We start from the raw sequence: 27765 nt of genomic DNA, 5'->3' as shown, positions 1-27765 counted from the left end.
TATTTTATGTTTAAATGCATAAAATGTTTTTTTATGCAGATATAATGACTAGGAACTAATATTTCATGTGGACGGCAAAGATACGGCGGGCAGTTTAAACTACCGGATGTGACGTTCAGAACAACAAAAAAAAAAACCCACCCAAAACGTCCGTTTTTTGGGTTGGCATGGATTTCGGATGATAAACAACACTTTAAGCGTCCTGCCTGGTAATTGCTTGTATAGTAAACACTTGTTTCAAGTTTAAGTTGTCCTACGGAACCGTTATGGCGGCGAACAAAGTGAAGCGTGCAAACATTAGCCGTCGCCGCTAGCTGAACCGCAACCTGCTGTTTGCTTTTTTGGGGGAAATGTCCGCCAGTGAAGTTCTCGAAAATGAAGAGAAAAGTGTCCAGATTAAGACCGAGTCCCAACGAAGAGGCTCGGATAATACGAGAGGAGCAGGAAAGGAGGAGAAAACTGCGGATACAGCAGGTAATAAGGCGGTGTTATGGCTTTCTGCTTCACTTTTGGTCCCTGATTTCCAGCACCTGTGGGATGTTTTCTGATGAAGCGCCAGTGCTTACTTGAACCCCTGTTTCTGTCTGATAAACACTATATTAAGGCTCATATGAGTTCATAACTTCAGGTTCCTCGCCTACATTAAATTTTACCTGCATGTGTAAAAGATCTGTCTTTTTGTGTGCGTACAGTCATTTCTTTGAAGTCTGATCGGTCTGTTCAGTCTCTGAAAGTCGCTTTGACACATGAATAAACAAAGGCAGACAGTTTAAGGGTAGTCACGCAGTATTTCTTTTAGCATGATGAAGCTGTAAAGTCTCGTATGTAACTAACCAGTGAAGGACCTAAAGTTCACAAAATATTCTGCTGTGAAGTCCCCGGTCATTTTGCTGACACATTTTTATTTTTCAAATAAGATTAGATTTGCTGGCCAAGATTTATCTTTTGTATTGCATCCATTTTTTTCTGTTGACAGATGACGTGATGAAGATAATTAAGTTGATCATCACTGTAACCTACTGTCACTATGCCATGTGCATAGTTCTGCGTGATATATGCACACTGAGTGTGTGTTTTGTGTTGACACACAGGTGCGGGAGCAGCACCGGTACATTGCACAGCAGATCCGCCAAGATGTTGAGCAGAGGCGACAGTATGAGCTGCAACATCTTGAGCGGGAGCTGAGGAAGGAGTGGGAGCAACAGCAGAGGGAAAAGCTCCAGAGGCTGCAGAGGTTATACCAGGAGAGTCTCCAGCTGCTGGGCCAGGGGCACAGGAGTGCAAAAGAAAACGTAAGGCTAAAATAGTTCAAATTAGAGACACTAAAACGGGGATTATGAAAGAATAGAAAGAATGTATGAAACCAAATTTTGAGCCACATTGACGTAAACATAAACTCAGGAGTGCAGTGTCCACAGGGTTTCTGTAGGTCATTAAAATGTCTGAAATTAGTTAGAAAATGTCTTAAACTTCCTGAGAAGATTCATCTGTTTAAGACAGTTAGATAAATCATTTAAAGCAAGCTTCATATAAATATACACAAATAATTATATCTATTTGTTATTATTTTAATTATTTAATTTATAAAAATATTTTTTAAGTTGTCATGAATACTGAAATCCACAGATCAAAGTAACAGTGACAGTCCAAAATCCAAAGAAAAATATGTTGTCATCATTTGGGGAAAAAACCTCCACCGAATACTCTACGTTCTAGTTGTTGTGTATCCAACTAAGACATTTTGAGTGTATCATTGCACCAGCTGCTTGACCACATACTAATTTTTCACAACCTTAGTCTTTATTATATGGAAATAATTGCAGGAGAGAGAGAGAGACATTCTGCATTTCCAATTCTCAACTGAAATTTTACAATGTGTCTTCTCAGTTGAAAGTGGACAAAAAGTTTGGTATGTTTTATCATTTGTATGCTGAAAGGATAAGACCTGTGCATGAAACAATTTTTTTTTTTTAAAGACTAGAACGGAAATCAGCAGTTAGTGATGTCATCCTATTGTGTCTGCAGAATGAAGGAGAAATGTCAACTTTTAATAAAAGTTAAATTTAAACTTTGGGAAAAAAACATAGAAGCTATTGAAAGACTGATTATGTTACTAAAAGTTTAAACTTTGAATGACTTTTGTCAAATAAATTATGTCCCACAGCTAGAGCCCCAACTTAGGTTGGGTTTTTTCACTCTGTGAGAAAACAAAATATTAATGTTCAATCTGTTTAAGGAAGAAGCAGAGTAATAGTAGTCTAGTGTGCTTCAGTCTTTTGCACTAGGACACTTTAGTAGTATTTGAATTGTTTAGAAAAGGCAGACCCCTTTTAGACCCCATTCCTACAAAACTGCTCAAAGAAGTCCTGCCATTGATTAATTCTTCGATCTTATATATGATCAACCTATCTCTAATAATCGGCTATGTACCACAGGCCTTCAAGGTGGCTGCAGTTAAACCTTTACTCAAAAAGTCATCTCTAGACCCAGCAGTCTTAGCTAATTATAGGCCAATCTCCAACCTTCCTTTCATATCAAAAATCCTTGAAAGAGTAGTTGTCAAACAGCTAACAGATCATCTGCAGAGGAATGGTTTATTTGAAGAGTTTCAGTCAGGTTTCAGAGTTCATCACAGCACAGAAACAGCTTTAGTGAAGGTTACAAATGATCTTCTTATGGCCTCTGACAGTGGACTCATCTCTGTGCTTGTCCTTCTTGACCTTAGTGCAGCATTCGATACTGTTGACCATAATATCCTATTAGAGCGATTAGAACATACTGTAGGTATTACAGGTATTGCACTGCAGTGGTTTGTATCATATCTATCTAATAGACTCCAATTTGTGCATGTAAATGGAGAGTCCTCTTCACACACTGAGGTTAATTATGGAGTTCCACAGGGTTCAGTGCTAGGACCAATTCTGTTTACATTATACATGCTTCCCCTAGGCAGCATCATTAGAAGACATAGCATACATTTTCACTGCTATGCAGATGACACCCAGCTCTATCTGTCCATGAAGCCAGATAACACACACCAATTAGTTAAACTGCAGGAATGTCTTAAAGACATAAAGACTTGGATGGCCACTAACTTTCTGCTTCTTAACTCAGATAAAACTGAGGTCATTGTACTCGGCGCTGAAAAGCTTAGAAATATGGTATCTAACCAGATTCTTACTCTGGATGGCATTACCTTGGCCTCCAGTAACACTGTGAGGAACCTTGGAGTCATTTTTGACCAGGATATGTCCTTCAACGCACATATTAAACAAATATGTAAGACTGCGTTCTTCCATTTGCGCAACATCTCTAAAATTAGAAATATCCTGTCTCAGAGTGACGCTGAAAAACTAGTTCATGCATTTATTACTTCCAGGCTGGACTACTGCAATTCATTATTATCAGGATGTCCAAAAAACTCACTGAAAAGCCTTCAGTTAATCCAAAATGCTGCAGCAAGAGTACTGACAGGGACTAGAAAGAGAGAGCATATTTCTCCTGTTTTGGCTTCCCTTCATTGGCTTCCTGTTAAATCCAGAATTGAATTCAAAATCCTGCTCCTCACATACAAGGTCTTAAATAATCAGGCCCCATCTTATCTTAATGACCTTGTAGTACCATATCACCCTATTAGAGCACTTCGCTCTCGCTCTGCAGGCCTACTTGTTGTTCCTAGAGTATTTAAAAGTAGAATGGGAGGGAGAGCCTTCAGTTTTCAGGCCCCTCTTCTGTGGAACCAGCTTCCAGTTTGGATTCGGGAGACAGACACTATCTCTACTTTTAAGATTAGGCTTAAAACTTTCCTTTTTGCTAAAGCATATAGTTAGGGCTGGACCAGGTGACCCTGAATCCTCCCTTAGTTATGCTGCAATAGATGTAGGCTGCCGGGGGATTCCCATGATGCATTGAGTTTTTCCTTTCCAGTCACCTGTCTCACTCACTATGTGTTAACAGACCTCTCTGTATTGAATCGTATCTGTTATTAATCTCTGTCTCTCTTCCACAGCATGTCTTTTATCCTGTCTTCCTTCTCTCACCCCAACCGGTCGCAGCAGATGGCCGCCCCTCCCTGAGCCTGGTTCTGCCGGAGGTTTCTTCCTGTTAAAAGGGAGTTTTTCCTTCCCACTGTCGCCAAAGTGCTTGCTCATAGGGGGTCATATGATTGTTGGGCTTTTCTCTGTATCTATGAAGCGCCTTGAGGCGACATTTGTTGTGATTTGGCGCTATATAAATAAAATTGAAATTGAATTGAATTGAATTAGAATACACTGCACCATATTGATATTTGATTCTTGTTAACCCTTGTCCATATGATATTTATTTTTTGTGGCTAAACTTGTTGTTCAAGGAACCCGACTTGGCAGCCATAGCTCAGAGGGAGGAGGAGAATCACGTCAAAGCAGAGGAGCGTTATCGAGAAGCGCTGAAGGAGCTCAAATCACAGAGGCTTAAAGACCATGAGAGGCAAAACCAGTGAGCGTCATCACAAGAATTTTCAGATGTTTATGTGTTTAAATTTAATCAGAATTAACTGATCATTAAACCTGTGGCTTCACTGTTCTGTAGAGTTGTCAATGCCAGGAAGAAGGCATTACTGGCAGAAAAGGAAAGATCAGCAAAGGTGGCTAGCCTTCCACTGCCTCTCCCAAACCCTGTTCAGGTGATCTTCCCAAACAGTGATAATAATTTCCTGAACGTTTCCAAATCCTGAAAATCAAATGAAAGTCAAGGTAACCTTGTCTTCTCTCATTGAAGCAGAACATCAGTCTCAAAAAGCCACGTTTCGTAAGGAGATCGGATGTGAGTGCCTTCGCTACCACACATTACCACATGGCCAAGAGTACAGTGGACAGAGAGGTGGACATAAACCAGGTAACACACCCTCTGATTTTTGTTTGTATTTACCAGCGCCATTTGTCAGAGTTATCTAATCGATCTGCCTAATCAGCCAAATGCCCACGAGGAAGCTGAGCTACATGCGAAAAGACAGCAGGACTTGGAGACAGAGGAAATGAGGAGGAGAGAAGAGCAGCTGGAGAAGGCTCGTCTCAGAGGGAGGCAGGCTCTGAGGAAGGAACAGCTAATGCAGGTACAACTTGCCTGTTAACCTGGTTAATTAACCTAGTCACTTACATGCCAGAATAAAGAAATTCTTGTGGAGGTTGCACTTTCATTACATGTTTAAAAAATGTATTACTTTAACATGTTTGATAGGCTTGTCTCAGAAAATTAACTTGATACTTTAGCTGTAAGAAGAGATGAGAACTGTTTACTTTTTCTTCATATGAAGTGCCTGATCAGTGTTTAATGGCCTCCTTTAGGATCGTGAGCGTTTGTTGGTTGAACTGGAACACATGCAGCAGACAGATCTGCTCAGGAGGAGGCAGCAGGTGTCGCAGATGCCTCCTCAGATCTTCCAGCCTCTCTTTAAGAGACAAGAAATGAGGGAAGACTTCCAGAGGGAGATGGAGTTCGCCTTTGAGGACATGTACACTGGAGAGAGGAGTAAGGACTCTTCATCGTGTATTTTGTAGCAAATACGGGTTTTCAGTATTCATACATGTTCTTAAAACCAGAGAAACAAAGTTGGCCAGAAATCGGCACTGAAGTTGCTCTGAAGCCTCTTTAAACTTTGTTAATTGTTACAGGGGTTAAAGGTGACCTGGTGGTCCAGCTGGCACCTGAGCCTCTTCCAGCCCACTCCACAACCAGCCAAGATCAAGAGCTGGATGTCACAGTGGATGAAATCACAACACCTGAAACAGAAAATGCACAACATGACACAGAGCAGGAACCTGGAAGCACTGAGCAGGAAACATCAGCTGAAGGTGACCAGAAGCACCAGATTTAAAAACTCAAGTCATTCTTGTCCAGTTTATAATACAATCAGTAGTCAGATATTAGCTTACTGAAGTGTATTGTATGAATTATGTCAAATTATGAGACAAATAAAAAAACATTCTTGCCCAGAATGTAGCATGAATGTTGAAACCTTGATGTAATTTCCTTGAGTTTTTCTTTGTTTGCAGTGGTTTCCCAGAAACCTGCTCCTCAACGGGCATTGAAGAGGCTCCTGGATCGTATCAGGAGCCAAAGGAACCAGTGGATTGACCACAGCAGTCGCAGCTCTGCTGCTGATTCCCCAACCATCATCCGAGATCAGATCCCAGAGCGCGACATGACGATCGAAACAGGCTCTCTGATCAGCGGAGGAAAAGACGAATGGACTCCCACCGAGCCCCAGGAGGCTGACCGGTGTCCACCAGGTAATCAGTGACTGTGATCAGCTGTAAGAACAATCTACATAAATATTAATAAAACTATTAATATTCTTTTAACAGTTTAAAAAAAGTAAAAATGTTTTATTACAAGGTAATAATCTTGTGGATTTTTTTCTGAACTCAACCAGCATCAGAGAAAACGCCGCTGCCATCATCAGCTTCAGATACTCAGTTTCCTGCTGCTCTGGCCAATAGAATCCAAGTGTTTGAAGAAGACCGAAAGAAACGGGTACGTGTTAATTTTAATTTCTGTGAGACTTTTTACTTAGATGGGAGGAGTTAATATTGAGAGTAAAAAACTTAAATGTCTTTGCTTTGTGTCCCGTGATGGTTGGGAGCTGGTTTTCTAGTCCTGCAGAGATGGCACGTTCACTGTCTGCTAAAATCCGAGCATGCCTGCAGGGAGCTCTGTAGTCAGATGGAGGCGGTGTACAAAGTATGCGAGACTACTGCTCTGTGCCCCCCTCTTGTTTGATTTTCTGTGCCCCCTTCTTTATTCTGTCCCAGAATTTTGACACTGCAGCAAAGCATTGTTGATCGAACAGATCTTCTCTATATTGTAAGCACTTGTTTCATTGTTGTCCCAGTACTTCATCACCAGTTCACTGACTGGTTAGAACCAGGTTTTGCTGAGAAACTCATTGTGGGCTTGTTGTGGGGGGTTAGGGTAGGGTTAGGGTTAGGGTGGTGCTGGTGATTTTTGGAGAGGAGGTGATAAAGATTTTACCAGGGACTAGCTTTGAATTAAATTAACAGTAACACATCTGATGCAGCTAAAATTTTATCTTCTAAACTAAAACGTAGCTCAAATCTGAGTTTGCATCTAGTAGCATCACATTTTAAGCCTCTTTTTTTCCTGCCCAGGAAGCGGAGCTTGAAAGGGAGAAGCAGCAGCAGATGTCTTTGCTGCAGGAGCTGGAAGAGCAGAAGGCCAAGTTGGAGCAGATGCTGCTTGAAGCTCAGCGGGAGAAAGAACGACTGAAGGCTGCCGTGACCCAGGAAGAAACCATTAACCAACCAGAAGTGCCAGTCCATGACCACGATGTCATCTCTATCACCCCTAATTTAGCCAATGAGGTAGGTCTCTAATCCAACTGTCAAACCTCCATTCAATTTTCCTGTTATCAGGTTTTTTTAATGGCTATTGAAAATTCTGTTTATTGGATTAATCTTGACATGCTCATAATAGCGAAGATGCAAAATATATCATGGATGTTATACATGCTGTGATGCTTAACCTCCTTGGGTCTAATATTACTTTAGTCTGAGAAACATGTTCAGTTGTTATTTGTTGTTTTTTGCTTAAAGTTGACCAATGTATTATGTATAATTTTCATTATTGAGCTCTTGCCTGATTTACAGTTCAAAATAATCTTTACATTATTGTGTTTTCCCTCATGACATCCTGACTTTGAAGCAAGCTACTTTAGCTCCTCCTCCTTTGAGCAATTCTTCTGATTGGCTGCCTCTCACAAACAGAATGTTTGATTAACATGTAGGTGGAGCTTCTGTGCTCATAGCCCAGGGGCGGGGGAACTCCAGGCCTCAAGGGCCGGTGTCCTGCAGGTTTTAGATATCACCCTGGGTCAACACACCTGAATCAAATGATTAGTTCATTACCAGGCTTCTGAAGAACTTCAAAACATGTTGAGGAGGTAAATTAGCCATTTGAATCAGCTGGATCAGGAACACATCTAAAGCCTGCAGGACACCGGCCCTTGAGGCATGGAGTTGCCCACCCCGTCATAGCCAGAGCCTGAGAAGATTATATTAGTGATGATTGATGACAATCCAGGACAGAGAATCAGCACAGCTGATCATACAGCTTAGATGGGTTTTTTTCCAGATAAGAAGAGGGAAAATTAAGTTGAGAAAATAAATCTAACAGATTCACAAACACTTGGGAGGGACTGGTCAAAAACTAGTAATATGAACTGTGAAAATTCAAGGTTTTGTCCTCCACCATTGTCTTCTATGAGGGGTTTTCCAGGCTGTATGAGTAATCCCTTCCTTTGTGTTTGATCTTCACAGGTAGTTCCTCCTGCAGATAAGGACGACCATAGCAAAAGGATCAGAGAATACCAGCAGCGGTTGTTAGAACAAAACAGGTGTGATGAATAAATCTGTTTGGGCCAGTTTGTGATTCTGAGTTTACATAACTTTAATGCCTTTGACCCTCCTGTTTTTGTTTTTTTTGTTGTTGTTGTTGTTTTTTTCATTTTAGAATCCACCAAAGAGTGAAAGTGGCTCGCCAGCGCCTGGAGGAATACCAACAAGCTCTACAGATTCGTTACAACATGACTGCCACTTCATTACTACCTCCTGTTGTGCCTCCAGGCCTTGCTCGTCCACCTCCAAACAGTACACAGTGTGTTCGTCATCCAGGTCGTCTGCAAGCTGCGCCGGCTCCTCTCCACGCTCCCTGGGCCCCTTTGCAGGCTCCTCTCCATCCCCCTCTGCATACTTCCCATGCTCCTCTTGTGGCTCCTCTCCATCCTCCTCTTCATGTTTCCCTCCACCCCCCTCAGCAGACTCCCCAGGCTCCTCAGCAGGCTCCTCTCCATCCCCCTCTGCATACTTCCCATGCTCCTCTTGTGGCTCCTCTCCATCCTCCTCTTCATGCTCCTCTCCACCCCCCTCTGCAGACTCCCCAGGCTCCTCCCCAGGCTCCTCTCCATGCTCCTCTCCAGGCTGCTCTCCAGACTCATGCACTGCCTGTGTATAATCATGAATTGCCACAAACCTCTGAGGATGTTTCCACAGAAGAATCTGACACATTAACGTCCCCTCCCAGCCTATCTGGTTTTAGTCTGGCTTCCAAACCGCTGCCAGATGATGTTGAATCCGACTCAGACAGTCTGAGATACCAGAGACTAAATGACACGTCTTGGCTGACTGACAGCATAATGGAGAAAGTAACAGAGCACCTTTCGGAGAGAATGAGACCGCTGTCAGTCACCAAAGAGAAGCTGCCTTGTAAACGATTCACAGAACATCACTCTAGCAGCATCCCAGTGCAGCCATTCTCTGAACCCATCAAAGTCATGAGATCGACCATCGCAGAGGTTACAGCTCCACTTTCAGGTTATGCTCTGGCTGAGGCAGAGGCCTCTCGGAGCACTGGATCCCTGAGTGTTGGAGAGGACAACATGGAGAGACAAAGACAAGAGTTGCAGGAGGCCCAGAGGCGAGTACTAGAGCAGAGGGAGGCACTGATGCTGCAGCAAAGGCAACGAGAAGAGGAGAGGCGGAGACAGGACTTGGAGATGGTGCAGATGAGGAGACAAAAGGAGACATTGCAGGCTCTGATTAATACCGATGCACAAGTAAGTGAGAGGACTGTTAAAGCAGTTATTTTGCAGTAAAAAAAAAATCATAGTTTTAAGAAAGGATTGAGTAGAAACAAAGATTGAAAAGCAGAGTGCCAAAAAACACCATCAGCTTAAATGTTTAAGAGTGAAAGAACATGTGAGAAATGAACCATCCTGATGACTTTTTCTCATCTACAGCCAGTTTCTCGGCCTGATGGTGAAACGGCGGTTTCGGAGAACATTAATCAGAACCGCCTCCAGTTACTTGCATCCCTGCTCAAGGCCATAGAGGAGTCTAATGGAGGAACTTTATCACACCTAGAGGACCTTCAGGATCGCGACAGCTCCTCTGAACAACATCCATCCAACAGCAGTCAAACAGGTAGCTGACATGTTGAGAATGGAGATATTTTTCCACCTTTTCAGCACGATTTCCAGTTAATTTCAGAACTGAAAGTATTACAAAACTGTCAAAATGATTTCTGGGACAATTGCACATGACTGAATGAAGTAAACAATAATAACGATTGTTCTTAAGTTAACAAGCACTATTACAAACCACTGATCTTTATTCCTTACAGGGTTCGTACGGGTGCTTGAAATCCTTGAAAATGCTTGCATTTTATTGTTGTCTTTTCAAGGTTTGAAAAGTGCTTGAATTTAAGAAAAGTGCTTGAAAATGTAACTGTATTTTATTCACAACAGATAACTATCTGATTGGATAGTTTTCTTATCAGATAGAGAAATAAAATGAGTCGCAAAATGTAAAAGCAAAATTTCCCCGCCTGAGCTGCCTTGCGTCTGTTTCAACGTGTGACCACGCCCCTCCCTCTAACAGTCGGGGATGAGTGCGCTAACATACCTGTAGGCTGCTGTTGTAATGAGTGTTTGATGGAAAACGACAATGGCGGAGTTGGTGCTCTCCAGTCGCATGATAGGTGAGTCCTAGTAAATAATTTCCCAGTACGCGTACGTTACACATGCAATTTTTTTAAAATTATGATTATTATTTTGCTAGCTATCAAACTCGCTGGAGAAATGATTGAAATGCACTGAGAGTGATGCAGTATGGCAGCGCTATTATGGAATATGCTGTGAACTTAGCTAACATTACTTAGCAGTAATGTGAGTTAATTTACTCAAGTGAAAGCTTTAAACATTAGCCCGATACATAACTAGCCAACTTAGGCTTTCTGATGAACCCTCTGGGGTCGACGGACCCAGAGTCTCCAGTTCAACTTGGGTCGAACGTGCGGACTTCACGCTGTATAGAGATTGAAAATGTGACGTCATCCAGGGGTACAACCGCAAAGGATTCTGGGAACTCGTGGCAAGAGGTTCTAGCGCACGCAGGCTTTCAATTGAACTCAGTTACACAGCGATAAAAAGAAACACAAAAAATGGCAAGAAGCTGTTGTATTATTAACTGCAATAGCCGGTGTTCCAGATCTACTGGCGTTTAGATCAACTGGCGTTGGTCGAACAGATGTGTGGCAGAATTGCGTTTCAGGAGCTGCTACGGACAAACCAGCAAAAAAACGCCAAATGTGTCATCTGTGACACTTGTGAGGTTATCTCAAACACACTCCGTCAGTCTTGATGCTGTTGAACAACAAAATGTTTAAAAATGTGGCGAGTTTTACCTGGTGATTGTCTCATGCGCGACGCGATCGCAAAAACAGCAAACAAGTAACAGCACGCCGATGTTGTTCACAGGACAGCAAGAGTAAACGATCGGGAGACTCTTGCCGTCGTTATCGTTCCCCTCGCACGTTTTATTTCTCCGATTTCAGCGTTTTTGCTTCACAACTAAAGCGTGCAGTTTACTTTGTGCACTAACATGGACTTGAGTCAACCAGCGCCACCTCTGGCCAAGTGCCACAGCTTACAGCCAGATCAACTTGTGACACACATCTGCAGCATGTTTGAATTCGTTTCATGCACAACACATTTGTACCTTTCAATTGTCTCTGTTTGTGCGTCATGCAAATAAACCTTTGAAATGAGTGAAATGACACTAATAATTCACTAGTGTTGTAACATCACATGTCGTTAGCGTAGTCTGTCTTTTCTCTGCGAACAAACATTTTAGACTTGGTTGTTATATACAGTCTGTATAAGTGTGGTTAATCTAATGAACATTTGTAAGGAGATGGCAGTTACTGTGAATTCACAGCAGTTACACAGTGATTAGTAATAAACAGAGCCAGTGAGAGTGAGTGGATTTAAGAAAGTCAGTGACTCAGGTGTGGCGATTGGTTTGTCATGTTTGTCAGACTGGAGGAGACGTAGAAATCTTTTGTTTTAAATCTTAGTTAGGAAGATTCCTGTTGTAAAACAAGCATTTTGTGTGAGAAATGCAAGAAGGACATCTGCAGAAAGCACACAGTTACATTCTGTCCATCATGTGGACAAAATCGAAAATGTTGAGCATTGAAAAACTGAGTACGTTGGGCAAGTTCAAAAGAAATGTATTTGTAAGAACGAAAAACCAAATTGTTCCTAAAAATAGTTATGGAAAGTCTAACTGTTGCATGTCTGTGTTCTACATGTTGATCTGATGGGAAATAAAGTTGCTATTGTTTTATTGCAGTTTCTTGACAATTCTGAGTGGATTTACACAGTACGGGTCAAAATGACCCGCAACAACATCAATGTCACTTTTTTGTTTTTCAACATAATACAAGGGTTAATTTCCAAAACTTGCATGTGATCTTCAATTTGTAGCAGATCCACTATCACATAGCAGCTGGAGCAGTCTCCAATGGAGGTCAGTCCACTGCTGCCACCTGTGGCCAAATACCACAGCCTACTACTAGATTAACTTGTGACACATCTGCACCTGCTGCTATGATCACATTGAGTAGAGGCTGAGTGGCTGCACTTACCCCTGGTACATTCAGATCTACCCACAAACATGTTGACAGATGCAATCCCAGCAATGTGGATTGTCAACACTAAAAACAATCAGTAAGCGAAGACAACAGGGATCAATTTTTTCTGTTTATTTAGCAACCACAACATTTGTAGTCTCCTTCTGCAGAGGGGAAGTCCACACACACTGTGTGGTACCACTTTCCGCAGAAGGTGCATTCAATCTGCAAGAAAAATTAGATTGTCAGAGCCATTCATCTGAAGTCAGGCTCTTGAGTAAAGCAACTAAACATGTTACAGTGTGCAGATACTGCATATTTCTGTGCAACAGTCTTATCTGTGTATCACGTGATGTTTCCATGCGTCCTTTAGGTGCTCTAGTGTCTTTAAAGTGCAAAGGCATGCAGGTCACCTGAACTATAATTCCACTGTCGGTGCATCAAAGTGACATGTCACCCAGTGATGTTGAAGTAACCCAGTCAAGGTGCTTCCATCTGAGGTATTGATTTCGTTATCTTACCCATGCTAACGACATGTGATGTTACAACACTGGTGAAATATTAGTGTGTCTATATTTGTTCACGACATTTTTCTTATGGGCAAAAGTATTGATATCATGATGAACAAGGGTGGTGATTATTATGACTTTGTGTATATAATTTGGAATTTTGTACAAATGTAGGCCAATAGGAAATATATGATATCATTTCGTTCTTTTCAAAGGTTTATTGCATGACGCACAGACAGAGACAATTGAAAGGTACAAATGTGTTGTGCATGAAACAAATTCAAACATGCTGCAGATGTGTGTCACAAGTTGATCTGGCTGTAGGCTGTGGCACTTGGCCAGAGGTGGCGCTGGTTGACTCGAGTCCATGTTAGTGCACAAAGTAAACTGCTCGCTTTAGTTGTGAAGCAAAAACGCTGAAACCGGAGAAATAAAACGTGCGAGGGGAACGATAACGACGACAAGAGTCTCCCTATCGTTTACTCTTGCTGTCCTGTGAACAACATCGGCGTGGTGTTAATTGTTTGCTGTTTTCGCGATCGCGTCGCGCATGAGGATATCACCAGGTAAACTCGAAACATTTGTAAACATTTTGTTGTTCAACGGCATCAAGACTGACGGAGTGTGTTTGGGATAACCTTACAAGTGTCACAGATGACACATTTGGCGTTTTTTTTGTTTTTTTTTGCTGGTTTGTCGGTAGCAGAGTCGTTGAAGAGCCATGTTTCCGAAGTAACAAATAGTTGACGGATGGCCTGGATTGCAGCCATTCAGTTTTCTAAGGAGAGCGCTAGCAAACACGTTTTGCTTGTGAGTGAAAAAAGAAAAAAAAACACTCCTTCCCTATTGGTGGAAAAATGTACCATGTCGACCAATCAAAAAATGATATGGCAACATGTGGCATTTGGTCGTTTGGGAAGAGGGGGACGTTTTAGGAGTGACCGAGAATTTTGATACGTGAGAGATTTGTGACGTTTACCGTGTTTTGAGTCTCAAGTTAGTGTGTTGTCTTGTGTAGTTAGTGTGTAGTTGTTTTGTTTTGTGTGTCAGTTCTACTAGTGAATGTCACAGTTGCTGCAAAAAAGCCACTAAATGCAGATTGCAGTGTAAACGCTGAGTGACACACCTGCTGTCAGACCTGCAGGTTTATCCCTGTGCTGTTCTCATCTGTGTTATAGTAACTATTTTTTGGAGTTGCATAAATAATTTGTGTGCCTTCTTATTTGACGAAGAGCACCTGATTGTTCTGTAAATAGTTTGAAATGGTTATATGAAAAACGTCTGAGCCTTGGCTGCATTTTTAGGTAAATAGTACCATATAACTTTGTTTGCAAAACTTGTGAATATTTCTTAAGAATGTACAGTTTCTATTTGCATTTCAAGTTATGAAAATGATTCCCTAAACACGCTTGTGGTTTTTACAGTCAAAAATATCACTTTCTACTCATATTTTAAATTATGTCTGAATTTAGATCAATTGTGCTGAAATATAGGTGAAAAGGTGAAGGGTAAAGGTGAAATATAGAGGCCAAATCAAAAGTAGTCAAAAACGGCCAATTATACCCTGGACACCAGAGGGTTAAAGGCTAAAAGCAAAGTTGTCACCAAGTACTGTTTATATTTGTTTGTATTACTGCAGCTTTTTAAAGTATTAACTTGGTGCCTTTGGGTGAAATAATGGTAATATGACTGATCCATATGATCACAAAGAATAGCCACTTGTTTCTGTGCTACCAAAGTTCCCCGGCTTTCATTCAAAATGTGTTTATCGTCAGTTCCTAGACATTAAACTACTTAAACATTATAAATGTCTTCAAGCTCACACTGAGGCCTGTGGGCCACTATCAGCCACTCAGACAGTACACACATTTATGTGGATTTATATATGATTATTTCATACTTTAAGGCTGCCTGTTTATTTAAGGCAGATGAACAAAATACATTGGAATTGTACATAATAATATCACGGTTGATAAATTCAATAGATTTTAAGTAGATGCTTGTGCATTCTTAAAGTCTTATATGTTGAATTGAACTATGTGATCTGTTCAAAGCCTCCCAGTCAGTGCTGTTCTCCATGCCTGTCTGACTGTACATGATGTCATTAGCACAAACACTTTAAAGGTGATCATTTAGGACTTCAGCAATAATACAGACAGCAATGTAGTTAGCAATAAAACCGCTTTATTGGGAATTAACTTAAAAAACAAACAAACATCTGTCTCCTATTTTTTTGTCACACAGGAAAGAAGCATCAATATCTGATGAGAAGACTTATTAATTTCTTTTTTCTTTTTTGGTTTGTTTTTTTCAACAGGAGAAAAATATCTAACAAGTTGATTTGTTCACATTTTCGCATCTTAATTTTTAAGGGAAATGTGCATTTTGAGTTTATACACGATGTATATAAGGCGACCGTTTCCTTTTGCAGTATTTTTGTGTGGTGCGTTTTTCTATGTCTTAACAAAAGGGGAGCAAAGGTGTCTTTTCACATGATCTTACTGAGGTGATACTAATTGAAACATGCATTCTTTTTTTTTTTGGGGGGGGGGGGGGGGGGAGCTTGAGAAGGGACCTTGAAAGTGCTTAAAAAGTGCTTGAATTTGACCCTGAAAAGTCGTATGAATCCTGTCCTTAATTAATGCAACAGAAATGTTGCTTTTGTTTGCCTTATGTTTCAAAACCTTCTGATTTTTCTCCTGTGCAGATTCAAGGCAGAATGTCAGATATTATAAAGCCCCCGTCAGTGTTTCACAGTCAGGTTCTTGTTCTTTTTCCTTAAAAGTTTAATTTTGTCTTCTTTAAAAACAGAGATGAAGTAACAATTAATTACAAATCCATAAATTTGTGTCTGGTGCTCAAAGAACATTTTGGGCACGAGAACATTTTCCCAAAAGCATTTTCCAGCTTTTATGCAAAAGTAAAAGTGGAATCTTGTCTTGTCTATCTTCTTTAGAGTCCAGGACGGGACACTATATCTTCATCTTTAAATTCAGGCTTTGTGTTTTTTGAATGTTGTCATTGTTGTTTCTCAACTTTAAAACTGTCCTAATAAACCTGGGCTTCAATAAAAACAAGTACCTAGTCATGCAGTCTACTGTAATGGGATTACAGCAAGTCAGTTTGTGACAATTCCTCTCTCCTAGATATTCCGCAATCAATTGTAAGTGCTTTTATTGCAAAGTGGTAGTGTTTAGGGATAACATCAACTCAGTGTGAACATGTAAAGTTGCAGAGCGACGTCACTGGCATTAAAATAAAATGTAGAGTAATACATTGTTTTTAAAAATGAAACAGTACACATTAATTTTTTATTGTCCATATTTCTGACTGGTTGTTTCTCTTGTGCTTTAAAGTTCAGAGTGATGCTGCTGCCGGACCTGGCCTGGCATCAGTCCTCCACTCAGGACACCTCCACCCTCCACGAGCAGCAAAGCCCCCTGTGACACGCGTCAGGCTGGGCTTCTTGGAGATGATGACTGAACAGCACGAGCTCAGTGCTATTCAAGAGGTGGAGACTCCAGTCGATGCCAGCCAACTCACAGGTCTGCTCAGCTGCAGTAAGACGTGAATGTCGGGCAGTTTCATCTCCTGCATGTTTAACACTGACTTATTTATTTGTTTTAACTGTAGGCCCAGACAATGGTGTGACCGTTCCTTCACACATTGAACGCTGGGATCAGCAGGAGGAGTACGACTCGTCTATGGCTTCTGACAGGACTCTGCAGACAACCTCGGAGTTCAGCAGTGGACAGAAGATCTCTGAAAGATTAACCAGCTCAGGGACAAGTTCAGGGAGATCCAGCCTCTGGAGAGAAAGACTGCTACTGACAGAGGCAGGAGCATCTCCAGAATCCTCCATCTCTGGTGGGTAGAGAAGATTTAACATAGGGAAAAAATGGTACCACTGAATTAAGGGAAATTAAAGATTTCTTGATGTGGAAACACTGTTTTCTAGATTCAGTCCCAAGAAAAAAGTCCCCCCTTTCCTCAGACTCTGGGAGAGGAGCAGATTTCTCTGGTCCTGCAGTGACGAGCTACAGATCCCCCACAGAGGTAACCAGTCCAGTGACAATTTTCGCAGTGTTTATCACTGCTCTTTCCTCCCCTGGAAAACTCATGTAGCCCATAGTGGGTTAGAAAGCTACAAGGGAAGAAGCAGTTTTAATATGCAGGAAGTAAATGTCAGTGCATATTAATACTGTTATGTATATTTTAATACCCTCTGAGGTTCACATGATGATGTGGATCAATGATGAAAAATAGCCAAATCTGAGTGCTTGGGCAGCATCTGCCTCAGCCTGTGATTATGTTTGAGAAGCTGTGTGTGTGTGTGTGTGTGTGTGTGTGTGTGTGTTCGTCTGCCTGTGATGAGTGAATGGTTTGTTTGTCTTTCTTCTTTCCTTCCTTCCACTGAGCGATGATGTAAACATAATAAACCTGAAGTGTATTAAATTAAAATACATTTCATGATGGTTTCTACACTTGAACTGAGCTCAGTGAGTCTGCGTAACACCAGGTCTATGTATGAGTCGGTACATGTTATAACCCAAACACAAATTTAAGTTGTCTCTCTACAAATGGACAGAGGTCTTCACTGTCCATTTGTATGAGTGTTATCCTGTATATAAAAGATAAAAAGATTCTGAACTTGAAACATGAAGTACCTCAGTGTCTTTTTGTAATGGCCAGTAGGGGGAGACTCCTCTGGTAGTAAATAGATGGACAGATGGACAAAAGACGGACGTCCCCACAGTAACATTTCCCCCTAACTTTGTATTTTGGAGCATCAGTGTTAGTGTTTAGGTGGGGTTTCCCGTTAAAGTAAGTGATTCTTCAGGGGTTTGGTCTTTTGTTGAGTACATCACTACTGGTCAGGATGCTCATATACAGTGGGGCAAAAAAGTATTTAGTCAGCCACCGATTGTGCAAGTTCCCCCACTTAAAATGATGACAGAGGTCAGTAATTTGCACCAGAGGTACACTTCAACTGTGAGAGACAGAATGTGAAAAAAAAATCCATGAATTCACATGGTAGGATTTGTAAAGAATTTATTCGTAAATCAGAGTGGAAAATAAGTATTTGGTCAATAACAAAAATACAACTCAATACTTTGTAACATAACCTTTGTTGGCAATAACAGAGGTCAAACGTTTACTATAGGTCTTTACCAGGTTTGCACACACAGTAGCTGGTATTTTGGCCCATTCCTCCATGCAGATCTTCTCAAGAGCAGTGATGTTTTGGGGCTGTCGCCGAGCAACACGGACTTTCAACTCCCGCCACAGATTTTCTATGGGGTTGAGGTCTGGAGACTGGCTAGGCCACTCCAGGACTTTCAAATGCTTCTTACGGAGCCACTCCTTTGTTGCCCGGGCGGTGTGTTTTGGATCATTGTCATGTTGGAAGACCCAGCCTCGTTTCATCTTCAAAGTTCTCACTGATGGAAGGAGGTTTTGGCTCAAAATCTCACGATACTTGGCCCCATTCATTCTGTCCTTAACACGGATCAGTCGTCCTGTCCCCTTGGCAGAAAAACAGCCCCATAGCATGATGTTTCCACCCCCATGCTTCACAGTAGGTATGGTGTTCTTGGGATGCAACTCAGTATTCTTCTTCCTCCAAACACGACGAGTTGAGTTTATACCAAAAAGTTCTACTTTGGTTTCATCTGACCACATGACATTCTCCCAATCCTCTGCTGTATCATCCATGTGCTCTCTGGCAAACTTCAGACGGGCCTGGACATGCACTGGCTTCAGCAGCGGAACACGTCTGGCACTGCGGGATTTGATTCCCTGCCGTTGTAGTGTGTTACTGATGGTGACCTTTGTTACTTTGGTCCCAGCTCTCTGCAGGTCATTCACCAGGTCCCCCCGTGTGGTTCTGGGATCTTTGCTCACCGTTCTCATGATCATTTTGACCCCACGGGATGAGATCTTGCGTGGAGCCCCAGATCGAGGGAGATTATCGGTGGTCTTGTATGTCTTCCATTTTCTGATGATTGCTCCCACAGTTGATTTTTTCACACCAAGCTGCTTGCCTATTGTAGATTCACTCTTCCCAGTCTGGTGCAGGTCTACAATTCTTTTCCTGGTGTCCTTCGAAAGCGCTTTGGTCTTGGCCATGGCGGAGTTTGCAGTCTGACTGGTTGAGGCTGTGGACAGGTGTCTTTTATACAGATGATGAGGTCAAACAGGTGCCATTCATACAGGTAACGAGTGGGGGACAGAAAAGCTTCTTACAGAAGACGTTACAGGTCTGTGAGAGCCAGGGATTTTCCTTGTTTGAGGTGACCAAATACTTATTTTCCACCCTGATTTACGAATAAATTCTTTACAAATCCTACCATGTGAATTCATGGATTTTTTTTTCACATTCTGTCTCTCACAGTTGAAGTGTACCTCTGGTGCAAATTACTGACCTCTGTCATCATTTTAAGTGGGGGAACTTGCACAATCGGTGGCTGACTAAATACTTTTTTGCCCCACTGTATGCAAATGCATTAAATATTCAAAACATAAGTTTGTGTGTGCTTTCATTTCAAAATGCCTCAATATGTTCAACTGTATGAATGTGTGTCCAGGGTGTGTTTATCTCTATAACAAGATAAGATGCCATGACAGTTTATTTTGTGTCAGTCTCCAAACAGGCCTCCTGGGTCTGACAGCTTCTCTTCTACTACCATCTCCACCGGAAGCTACATGACTACTGACCCAGAGCAGAATGTAAACACCAGTGAGGAACAGCCAGGTGTGTAGGTGACATGTCTGTGCAGCTTTAAATCAGATGATCCAGCAGATACTGGGGTAGTTCTTCACGATTAAACGGATAATATGGTTAAACTGTAAGGATTATAAGGGAGCATGTTGTTTATATGTTACAGCTGTGTGCTGCTGTGCATTTGCATGGACTTATGCCTTAAACTTTAAAGTGAACCTGTTCTGCTCATTCCCACTTCCAGATTACTATTCTTGGATTTTAAAGTAACTTTGCATGATTCTGGGTCTTTGTGCAGCTCATAATTTCATTTTCTGTCTGAAAGAAGCCGTTTAAACTTCTCCCTCTTTAAAATGGCCTAATAAGACGACTTTCTTACAACTGGGCTGGAAAAGTCTGTGATTGTAGTGTGGAGGACTTTGGCATGGTCTGAATCATTTCATTTTTTTTGGCTGCTCACATCAGAAGCCACAGCATGAGTCTCTGATGGTTTTCACATCTAAACTGGGGCATTTTGGGGCTTTAGTGAAAGAAAAGCAGGGGGAAAACGGGGAAGCAGGGACAGAGTAAGGTTATTGACACACAGGAAATGTTCATTATAATTTTTATTATTAATCATGAGATTAATAAAAGGTTTTGGCAGAAAACTTACTTGGGTAGGTTTAGGAATTTCAAAAGTACTTGGTTTAGATTCATTTCACTGTATTTTTATTTCTTATTTTGCATTGTGTTTCTGACTTTGCTATACTTCTAATGTGCTGACCTGGTTCTTCTTCTTCTACTTTAGATAAATCTCTCCTCCATAAACGCACTGATCAACAAGAAGGTGGAGCAGATTTACAACACGTCTCATGTCTGTCTGGTGAGAGCTTCTGTGTTAAGGAAAACTCAGCGACTGGCCAACCTGGTCTGTCTGTGGACTCGATGTTCAGTGACAGCAGTATCCAACAAATTATAGACAAATATACACGGGAACTTGACCTCTCCCTCAGCTCTGCTGGGAAAACAGGTACAAAATGGACACGTTTATTTGAAGGTGATGCTCTGTCTTCACCTTGATAGTTTAGGTAGGAGTGTTAAGATGCTGAGATGTGACAAAGGCTGTCTGATAGCACAGTGTTTTATTCCTTTGTTGATCTTTAGACAGTGAAGGCTCACATATGGAAGAACACAGCGCTTCGGTCTCTCAGCACTCTTTGTTTCGAGTCTTGGAGAGAAGAGGGGAGGATGAAAGCTCTGCACGACACCAGTCTCTTCTCTCAGACGCAGCAGGAACGGAGACGAGAGGCCTGGTCAGTGATTCAGTTTTAAGCTGTTATACTAGAGTCCTTTGAAGCTCTTTGTAACAACTGTTATCGATATTTGAATACCCTGAGCGATGATGTAAACATAATAAACCTGAAGTGAATTAAGTTAAAGTACATTTCATGATGGTTTCTACACTTGAACTGAGCTCAGTGAGTCTGTGTGCATGCACATGTTGTAACCCAAACACAAATTATGAGTATTAAGCGGTATATAAAAGATAAACATAGATTCTGCACTTGAAACAGGAAGTACCTCAAAACCAGCTAAATGTCTTTTTTGTAATGGCCCGCTGGGCTCAGACTCCTCTGGTAGTAAACAGACTGGACAAAGGACGGACATATCCAGTAACATTACCCACTAGCTTTGTAGTTTGGAGCTTCAGTGTTACTTGTAGCAGCAGACGATATCAAACGGAGGATAATCAGATTTTAGAGTTGAATTAGTAGAGTTTTAACTTGTACTTGTAGATGAAGCGACAAACTGTGTTAACTGACAATGGTTTTCTGAAGTATTCCTGAGCCCATGTGGTAATATCCTTTACAGAATGATGTTGGTTTTTAATGCAGTGCCGCCCAAGGGATCAAAGGTCACGGGCATTCAGTGTTGGTATTTGGCCTTATGTGCAGAGTTTTCTCCAGGTTTTCTGTATCTTTTGATGATATTGTAGACAGTAGATGATGAAATCCCCAGATTCCTTGCAATTGTAGATTGAGAAACGTTGTTCTTAAACTGCTGGACTATTTGCCCATGCATTTGTTCACAAAGTGGTGAACCTCGCCCCATCCTTGCTTGTGAGCGACGGAACCTTTTGGGTATCCTCTTTTTGTGACAAACACCCGTTTCCAATTAACCTGTTCACCCATGGAATCTTCAAAACAAGTGTTTTTTGAACATTCCTCAACTTTCCCAGTCTTTTGCTGCCCCTGTCCTAGCTTCTTGGAACGTGTTGCAGGCATCAAATTCAAAATGAGTGAAGATTTGCAAAACAACAATAAAGTTTATCAGTTTGAACATTAGATGTCTTGTCTTCGTAGTGTATTCAACTAAATATAGGTTGAAAAAGTTTTGGAAACCACTGTGTTCTGTTTTTATTTACATTTTACACAACGTCCCAACTTCATTGGAATTGGAGTTGTACATCTACAATGACAATATAGGGCTATTCTATTCTATTATGTTCTATTCTATTATGTTCTATTCTATTCTAGCCAATCTCTAAATTGGAAAAAAAAATCAAAATATTTTAATTTTGTTGAAAATAGATTTAGAAGAATTTGAACTTTTTTTTTTTCCCCCCTGTTATCGTTGCAGGAAGTGCACAATCAAGTTGATCCCAAAGTGGGCGAGTTCTCTGCTGGGGCCTCATTACTGGTTGACGACCACGAGCAGGATTCTTTCCGGCCTCTGATTGGTCAGCTGGCAGACCGGTCATCCTGCCTCGTTACCGAGCAGAGGGATTCGGCCCTGAAGCAGCTGGTTGGTCATCCGTCGGCTCACTCATCAATGCTCGGTCACTCTCCCGGCCAGCTGTTCTCGCCAAGTGCGGGTCAAGATGGATGGGATTCCACACTAAATCGGATGATTGGTCGGCTCTCCCATCAGTCCAGCTCTCACTGGTTGAGCGACGGGCGAGACTTTTATGCAGGTCATATGATGGGTCGGATGGAGACGCAGCAGTCGACCTCATGGTTAGATGAAGCTCCCGATGAGAGCCAGATGAGACCCCTGGTAGGAGAGCTGGACGAGTCTGCAGAACAGCACAGTGGAAGCTCAGGTAAAATGATCATTTGACTGAATTTATCAATTAATGGCTGAATATCAGGGAAAGTGAGTGAAACCTAATATCACATTCTTAGCTACAGTGCAGTGAAAATAACTAAATATATCAGTAATTTTATAGCAGGATATGTAGAGCTCATATAATATGCTGTATATGAAAGATGGACCTAGTTTCTAGATCTAATGGTGTATTTTTGCAAAACATAAATCAAGGTTTTCCCCTTGTGTGACTACAGTCATTGCCCCTAATAGCCAACTGGACGAGAACTAGTACAATCAATACCTGGCATCAGGTTACAATGATTTATTTTCAGAACCTGAAAATTATGGCATGAAAGTAATTTAAAAAAAAAAAAAAAAACTACTTAGAAATGTGATTTTTAATACTCTTTTTCAGAGAAAATGACCAAATATTAGTTTGCTGAACAACTTTAGCTTGAATTCTTCCAATTGTGAGTTTTTGTCTCATTTACTTGTTTCCACTTCAGGTGAAGTTAAACATGAGCATTTTGTAAATAATGGCCCCCATTAAAGTCATAAACAACAATAATGCAGAGTATGCTTTTGGATGATCACTGCCACATCTTGGTATCTGTGAGCTCCACCCCTCACCCAGTTTCAGAACACAGAGATGGTGATTTGTAGAAAAACAGCCAACTTGAGGCTTAAAAAACAGGACCATTAAATTATGGGACTTAATTCATCTTCTATAAACAGTCTCATACAAACCAGCTGTCTTCATAAGCCTGTCCACCATGAAGTTTGACGTGTCATTCATTTGTTTGCAGGTAAAAGAAATCGTGTGACTCTTGGTGTCTCAGCTGACATCCGGGTCCCATCATATCCAGCGCTGCCTCCCGAGGCCTCATCACACAGTGCCTCTGTCCCAGCTATGAGCCCACATCCACAGGATCCGACACAGCAGAATCAAACCAGTTCAACAGACATGGACTCAGGCAAAGCTGAAGGTGTGGTACAAAATATTCACGTAAGACTTTACTGGGGTCAGTCATCTGTGGTAACACTTTACAGTAGCAATCAAGATAATCCATTTATTAACTGTGGTTATTAGAAAGTTGAAAATTATGTTAAAAGTGCATAAGCAAGGAGGTGAGGTGGCAGCTCCGTTCTTATGCTTGTGCTTTTTCCTGGTCTGGGTTTGCTTAAGGGTGTCCAGCAAAATAAATCATCACTCCAATGAACAGGTGTTAGTATGTGAGGAGTTAAAGTGAGACTCCATGAGATAAGGTGCTACTCCTAATGAAAGATTGTTTTTCACCATTTTTAGAGTTTGCAGGTTCAGATTCATTCCACCCCCTTTTGGCAGAGGTCACCCAAAACGAAACAGCAGACCTCTCCATCACCTTTCACCAGCCTGAGCACAGCGTGCACAATTTTCCTGACGGGCATCCAGCCAGCAGGGAACACAGTGTTACCACACCTGTAGAGGTCATTTCGCACTCTGATCTTTCTTCTGTGGAGTCCGAGCCATCACCAGAGCGCCTTCGAACGGAGGAGCCAAACCGCTGCCCCGCAGCTTCCTCCACCTTACATGAATCCTTCTCGCAGCTCATTACCACCCAATGCCATCCCCAGGAGTCTGTTCTGATAGTATCTCCCACCGTGAGGGCAGATGTTGAGCAAACAGCTGAGATTCTGTCAAATTTATCCATGTGTGATGATACACCTGCTTTGGGTGTGTCACGGGCAGAGGAAAGGCTTGGAGGCGCGGATTCAATCAGTGCCGAAGAGATCAAGTGTGGTCACGGTCCAAATCTGAGGAATGTTTCTCCTGTCTCTGATAAGATACTGGTATGAATCTGTGATATGTTACTTTGGTCAACTTTGAAAAAGCACAGTTATTTTAGTAAAAACTGTTATTTCTGATGTTTTAAGTTAGCTTTACCTATTTTTATAACTCTGGTGTTGCTTCGTTGTTTATTAGGAAACAGCCAAAAAGAAGGGGATCCTGGAGCAGTCTGAGATCACACTGGTGAGCCTGACGGACTCTACACTGCAGGACCAGGAGTCCACCAGCTCAGAGGAAGAGGGAGCTTGGGTAATCAAGAATCCAGATGGAAGGGGTGAGGAAGGGCAGAAAGGCCAAGAGATGGAGGTGACTGTTCAGAAGTGATGTGACTGAGTTTTCATTCAGGTTACTTTCTCATCTCTAAACATAAACATTTGCTTGTAGGGTGCAGAATCTACGTTGATACCTGAGAAGACTCCAGAGTACGACAGCCAAACACATCCAGGTAAAGCAAGTGGAACATATCTGCCTGAGTCAAACTGGTGAATTGTGGGAAAACCATAGGCCTGAACAAGGAAGCAGGACTCTGAGCTCAGGGAGGTAACTTCAGGTTAAACTCTGAGTTTTAAATGGAAAGTCATTCATGTCTTACTAGGGTACATCGCCATGGTAACTTATGCTGCAGGATAAGTGCAAGTGCTCCAGATCAGGTTATAATTGATATTACAGATCACGGACTACTGATCAAACATGTCACAGGATGATTCCTTCTGGGGGATCCCTCAGACCTCATTGTGCTGGTTGTAAGGGGCTCTAAGATGGTTTACAGTTTCTGTTGATCATCAAAAAGCAATATAGTACTTTTAATTGCTTTGTAGTACAGACGTCAAGGGACTGATATACATATTTTCTATCCTAACATTACATCATTTTTTAAGCCAAAACTTTATAAACCTGACCGTTACTTCCTTCCCTCTTTCCAGTGACAGTCCTAGAGTTTCAGTGGGGTCCGTGCAGAGACCAGCCAGATGTCAACCAGCAGAAACTTGCAGCTCTGCTCCAGAGATCCAACCACAGGGTGAAGGAAATCAAGGCCAAAGCTGCTCTTGCTAAAACTCGACGTGAGCTCCAAGTGCTACCAGAAGGAAGTGAGCAAGCTAAAGCGAACACATGTCAACCAGTCACCTGTAACACAAAAACTAAACCTCTACACAAGGCCAGTACAAAGTCAAAGGGAGAACGGGCCCCACAACAGATGGAGGAATCTGGTTTCATCAAGCAGCAGAAACCCCCCAGCCTTCTTCCACCAGGTACCACCAGAATAAAAATGAGAATTACTTCATCCTGCATTAGGAAATTATTTTATTACAGTGGTTGCATGAAATCTGCCAGATGCTTCTGCCTGAGAGATAATTATATTATAGGGAATGAGGGTATGTCATGTGAGATATTTCCTGTCCTTATGACAGTGGAGCTGAATCAGTCTGTTAGAGAAGGTGCTCCACTGCCTGTCCAGGAAGCAATGCAGGAGGTCTGGATCATCCACAAATGATAATAGTTCCAGATGTTTTTACTGGCTCATTTTAATCATTTCATACACTGCTGGATAGCTTAATCTTCAATGGTATGTCTTTTTATTATAGTTGAGGCGCCTGGTTTGAGGCAGCACGCAAGTTTATACCAGCTTATGTAGTGCATATTAAAGAAGCCTCTATGTTTGAAAAATTTAATGTGGAAATGTGTTAAACCTGCGTTCTTTAGAACCAAATAGCTTTGTCATTGCAAATAGAGCCATAAAAAATACAATAAGTAAGCTATAAATAGCAGCATGAGTCAATTATCAGTGCAGATATTTATTGGTGCATGTAAGTGACACAGATGGTGTTTGGAAAGGACCGGTCTCTGAGCCTTGAGGTGTGGGTTTTGGTTGATCTCTATCCTCTGCCAGAGTGCAACAGTTCAGATGGCGAGAGCACTCCCCGATGATGTTTTGTGCTTGTTTGAGTATCTGCCAGGTATGGCCATTTATATTTTTTGTTTTCTGCTGTTCTCACCACTCCTCACAGTGCCTGTTTGTCTGCTACAGAACAGCCTGCATACCACACTGGTAAGCGGTGCATTACAACAGACTCAACTGTCGCACGGTAGAAAGAAATGAGCAGTTGTTCCTCCCAAATGTCCTCTGATGTGCCCACTTTATTATGGCAGGTTCTCTGGAAGGACTTTACTCTCCGTTTTGCTTTTCCCATAGTCTTAGTGGTGCAAACTGAACATTGTGCTGATTGTCGCTCTACCTGTCTCCGTATGCTGACTCCTCTTCGCTTGAGATTAGCCCAGAAACATCTGTGTCATCAACATAATGATGTTGGATAAATGAACAGGTCTGCAATCAGAGGTGTACAGTAGGTAAGGAAGGGACTCGGCAGATAACCCTGAGGAGCTCCAGTGTTCAGTGAAATGGATGAGAATGTGTGTGGGCCAAGTTTCAAGGTCGGAGTGCGGTTTGTTTAAATAGTCCTTTGTCTGGTGCAGAGAAAGCCCAGTGGATGAGTTTGCTGACTAAATGACTGGGATGATGGTAATTGATGGAAACAGTCACTAGCTAGAGTTGGCTAATGTCCCCTAAATAATTTTTTTAATTTATTTTTTACTCACTTCACTGCTTGTATCGAGTCTGATTATGTTGTGATGGTGTGTAACGATGACGTTTTGCTGTTTTCTCTCAGTGAGTGATTCCGAACAGAAGAAGCTGGATGACATGAAGATCTGCACGCTGGAGAAAAGGAGACGTAATCTTTCCAAGATGCACCAGAGAACTCAAAGGTAGTCAAATAATATTTGGAGTTATTCAGGTAGTTTAAACAGAAGTGTAATTTACCAGATCGAAATAATTTTGTTCCGCAGGCTGTATGAGCAGCTGGAGGAGGTGAAGCACCGGAAAGCCTTGAAGAGTCGACAGGAAGATTATGCAAAAAACAGACTGAAAGCTAAGGAGTTCCACAAGGTGAAGCGCTTTAATCATACATAGGCTTCTTGGAGCTGCAGGAACTTCCTGAATTTAAGTTAAAAGAATGTTTTTCTCCCATCTCTTCACAGAAAACCTTACAGAAGCTTCATGCCAAGCAGACCCAACAGTGACCAACTTTGATTGTGTCATAATTTACTTTGAAAATTTAATTTATAGTTTTATCAATAAAGCATTTTAAGTTATTTGCACTCAAACTGAATCA

At 41.7% G+C, this 27765-nt stretch overlaps 1 protein-coding gene across 6 annotated transcripts; it reads left to right on the top strand.

The window, feature by feature from the left end:
• The first annotated feature begins 139 nt into the window (after positions 1–139).
• Positions 140–27751, top strand: cep295 (centrosomal protein 295). Of its 6 annotated transcripts, none has more exons than XM_085130525.1 (29): positions 140–474; positions 1092–1292; positions 4352–4476; positions 4570–4663; positions 4759–4875; positions 4952–5092; positions 5325–5508; positions 5652–5831; positions 6033–6269; positions 6413–6513; positions 7149–7365; positions 8320–8392; positions 8509–9610; positions 9794–9977; positions 16334–16522; positions 16611–16844; positions 16936–17033; positions 19620–19731; positions 20486–20707; positions 20842–20990; positions 22318–22780; positions 23574–23753; positions 24074–24597; positions 24731–24901; positions 24980–25040; positions 25519–25845; positions 26602–26642; positions 26744–26941; positions 27262–27358. In XM_085130525.1, the coding sequence occupies exons 1-28, from the start codon at positions 376–378 to the stop codon at positions 26906–26908; spliced, it is 5991 nt and encodes a 1996-aa protein (XP_084986651.1). In that variant the 5' UTR covers positions 140–375; the 3' UTR covers positions 26909–26941; positions 27262–27358. The 6 variants fall into 6 exon arrangements, 5 of the variants coding, with proteins under 5 accessions (XP_084986651.1, XP_084986653.1, XP_084986652.1 ...); XM_085130524.1 differs by lacking the exons at positions 26602–26642; positions 26744–26941 and adding exons at positions 27440–27539; positions 27632–27751 and having other exon boundaries at positions 141–474; XM_085130527.1 differs by lacking the exon at positions 26744–26941 and having other exon boundaries at positions 27262–27359.
• The last annotated feature ends 14 nt before the right edge of the window (positions 27752–27765 follow it).

The sequence above is a fragment of the Neolamprologus multifasciatus genome, chromosome 14 (assembly GCF_963576455.1).
Source record: "Neolamprologus multifasciatus chromosome 14, fNeoMul1.2, whole genome shotgun sequence".
Taxonomy (NCBI): Eukaryota; Metazoa; Chordata; class Actinopteri; order Cichliformes; family Cichlidae; genus Neolamprologus; species Neolamprologus multifasciatus.
This window is presented reverse-complemented; position numbering and strand designations above follow the sequence as displayed.

Bases quoted from the DNA above. Each gene is read 5' to 3' on its own strand.
- cep295 (XM_085130524.1), top strand. From the start codon at position 376: ATGAAGAGAAAAGTGTCCAGATTAAGACCGAGTCCCAACGAAGAGGCT. The intron at 16,523-16,610 runs GTCTGCTCAGCT...TTTTAACTGTAG, and splicing joins CGATGCCAGCCAACTCACAG to GCCCAGACAATGGTGTGACC. The intron at 24,598-24,730 runs GTATGAATCTGT...GTTGTTTATTAG, and splicing joins CTGTCTCTGATAAGATACTG to GAAACAGCCAAAAAGAAGGG.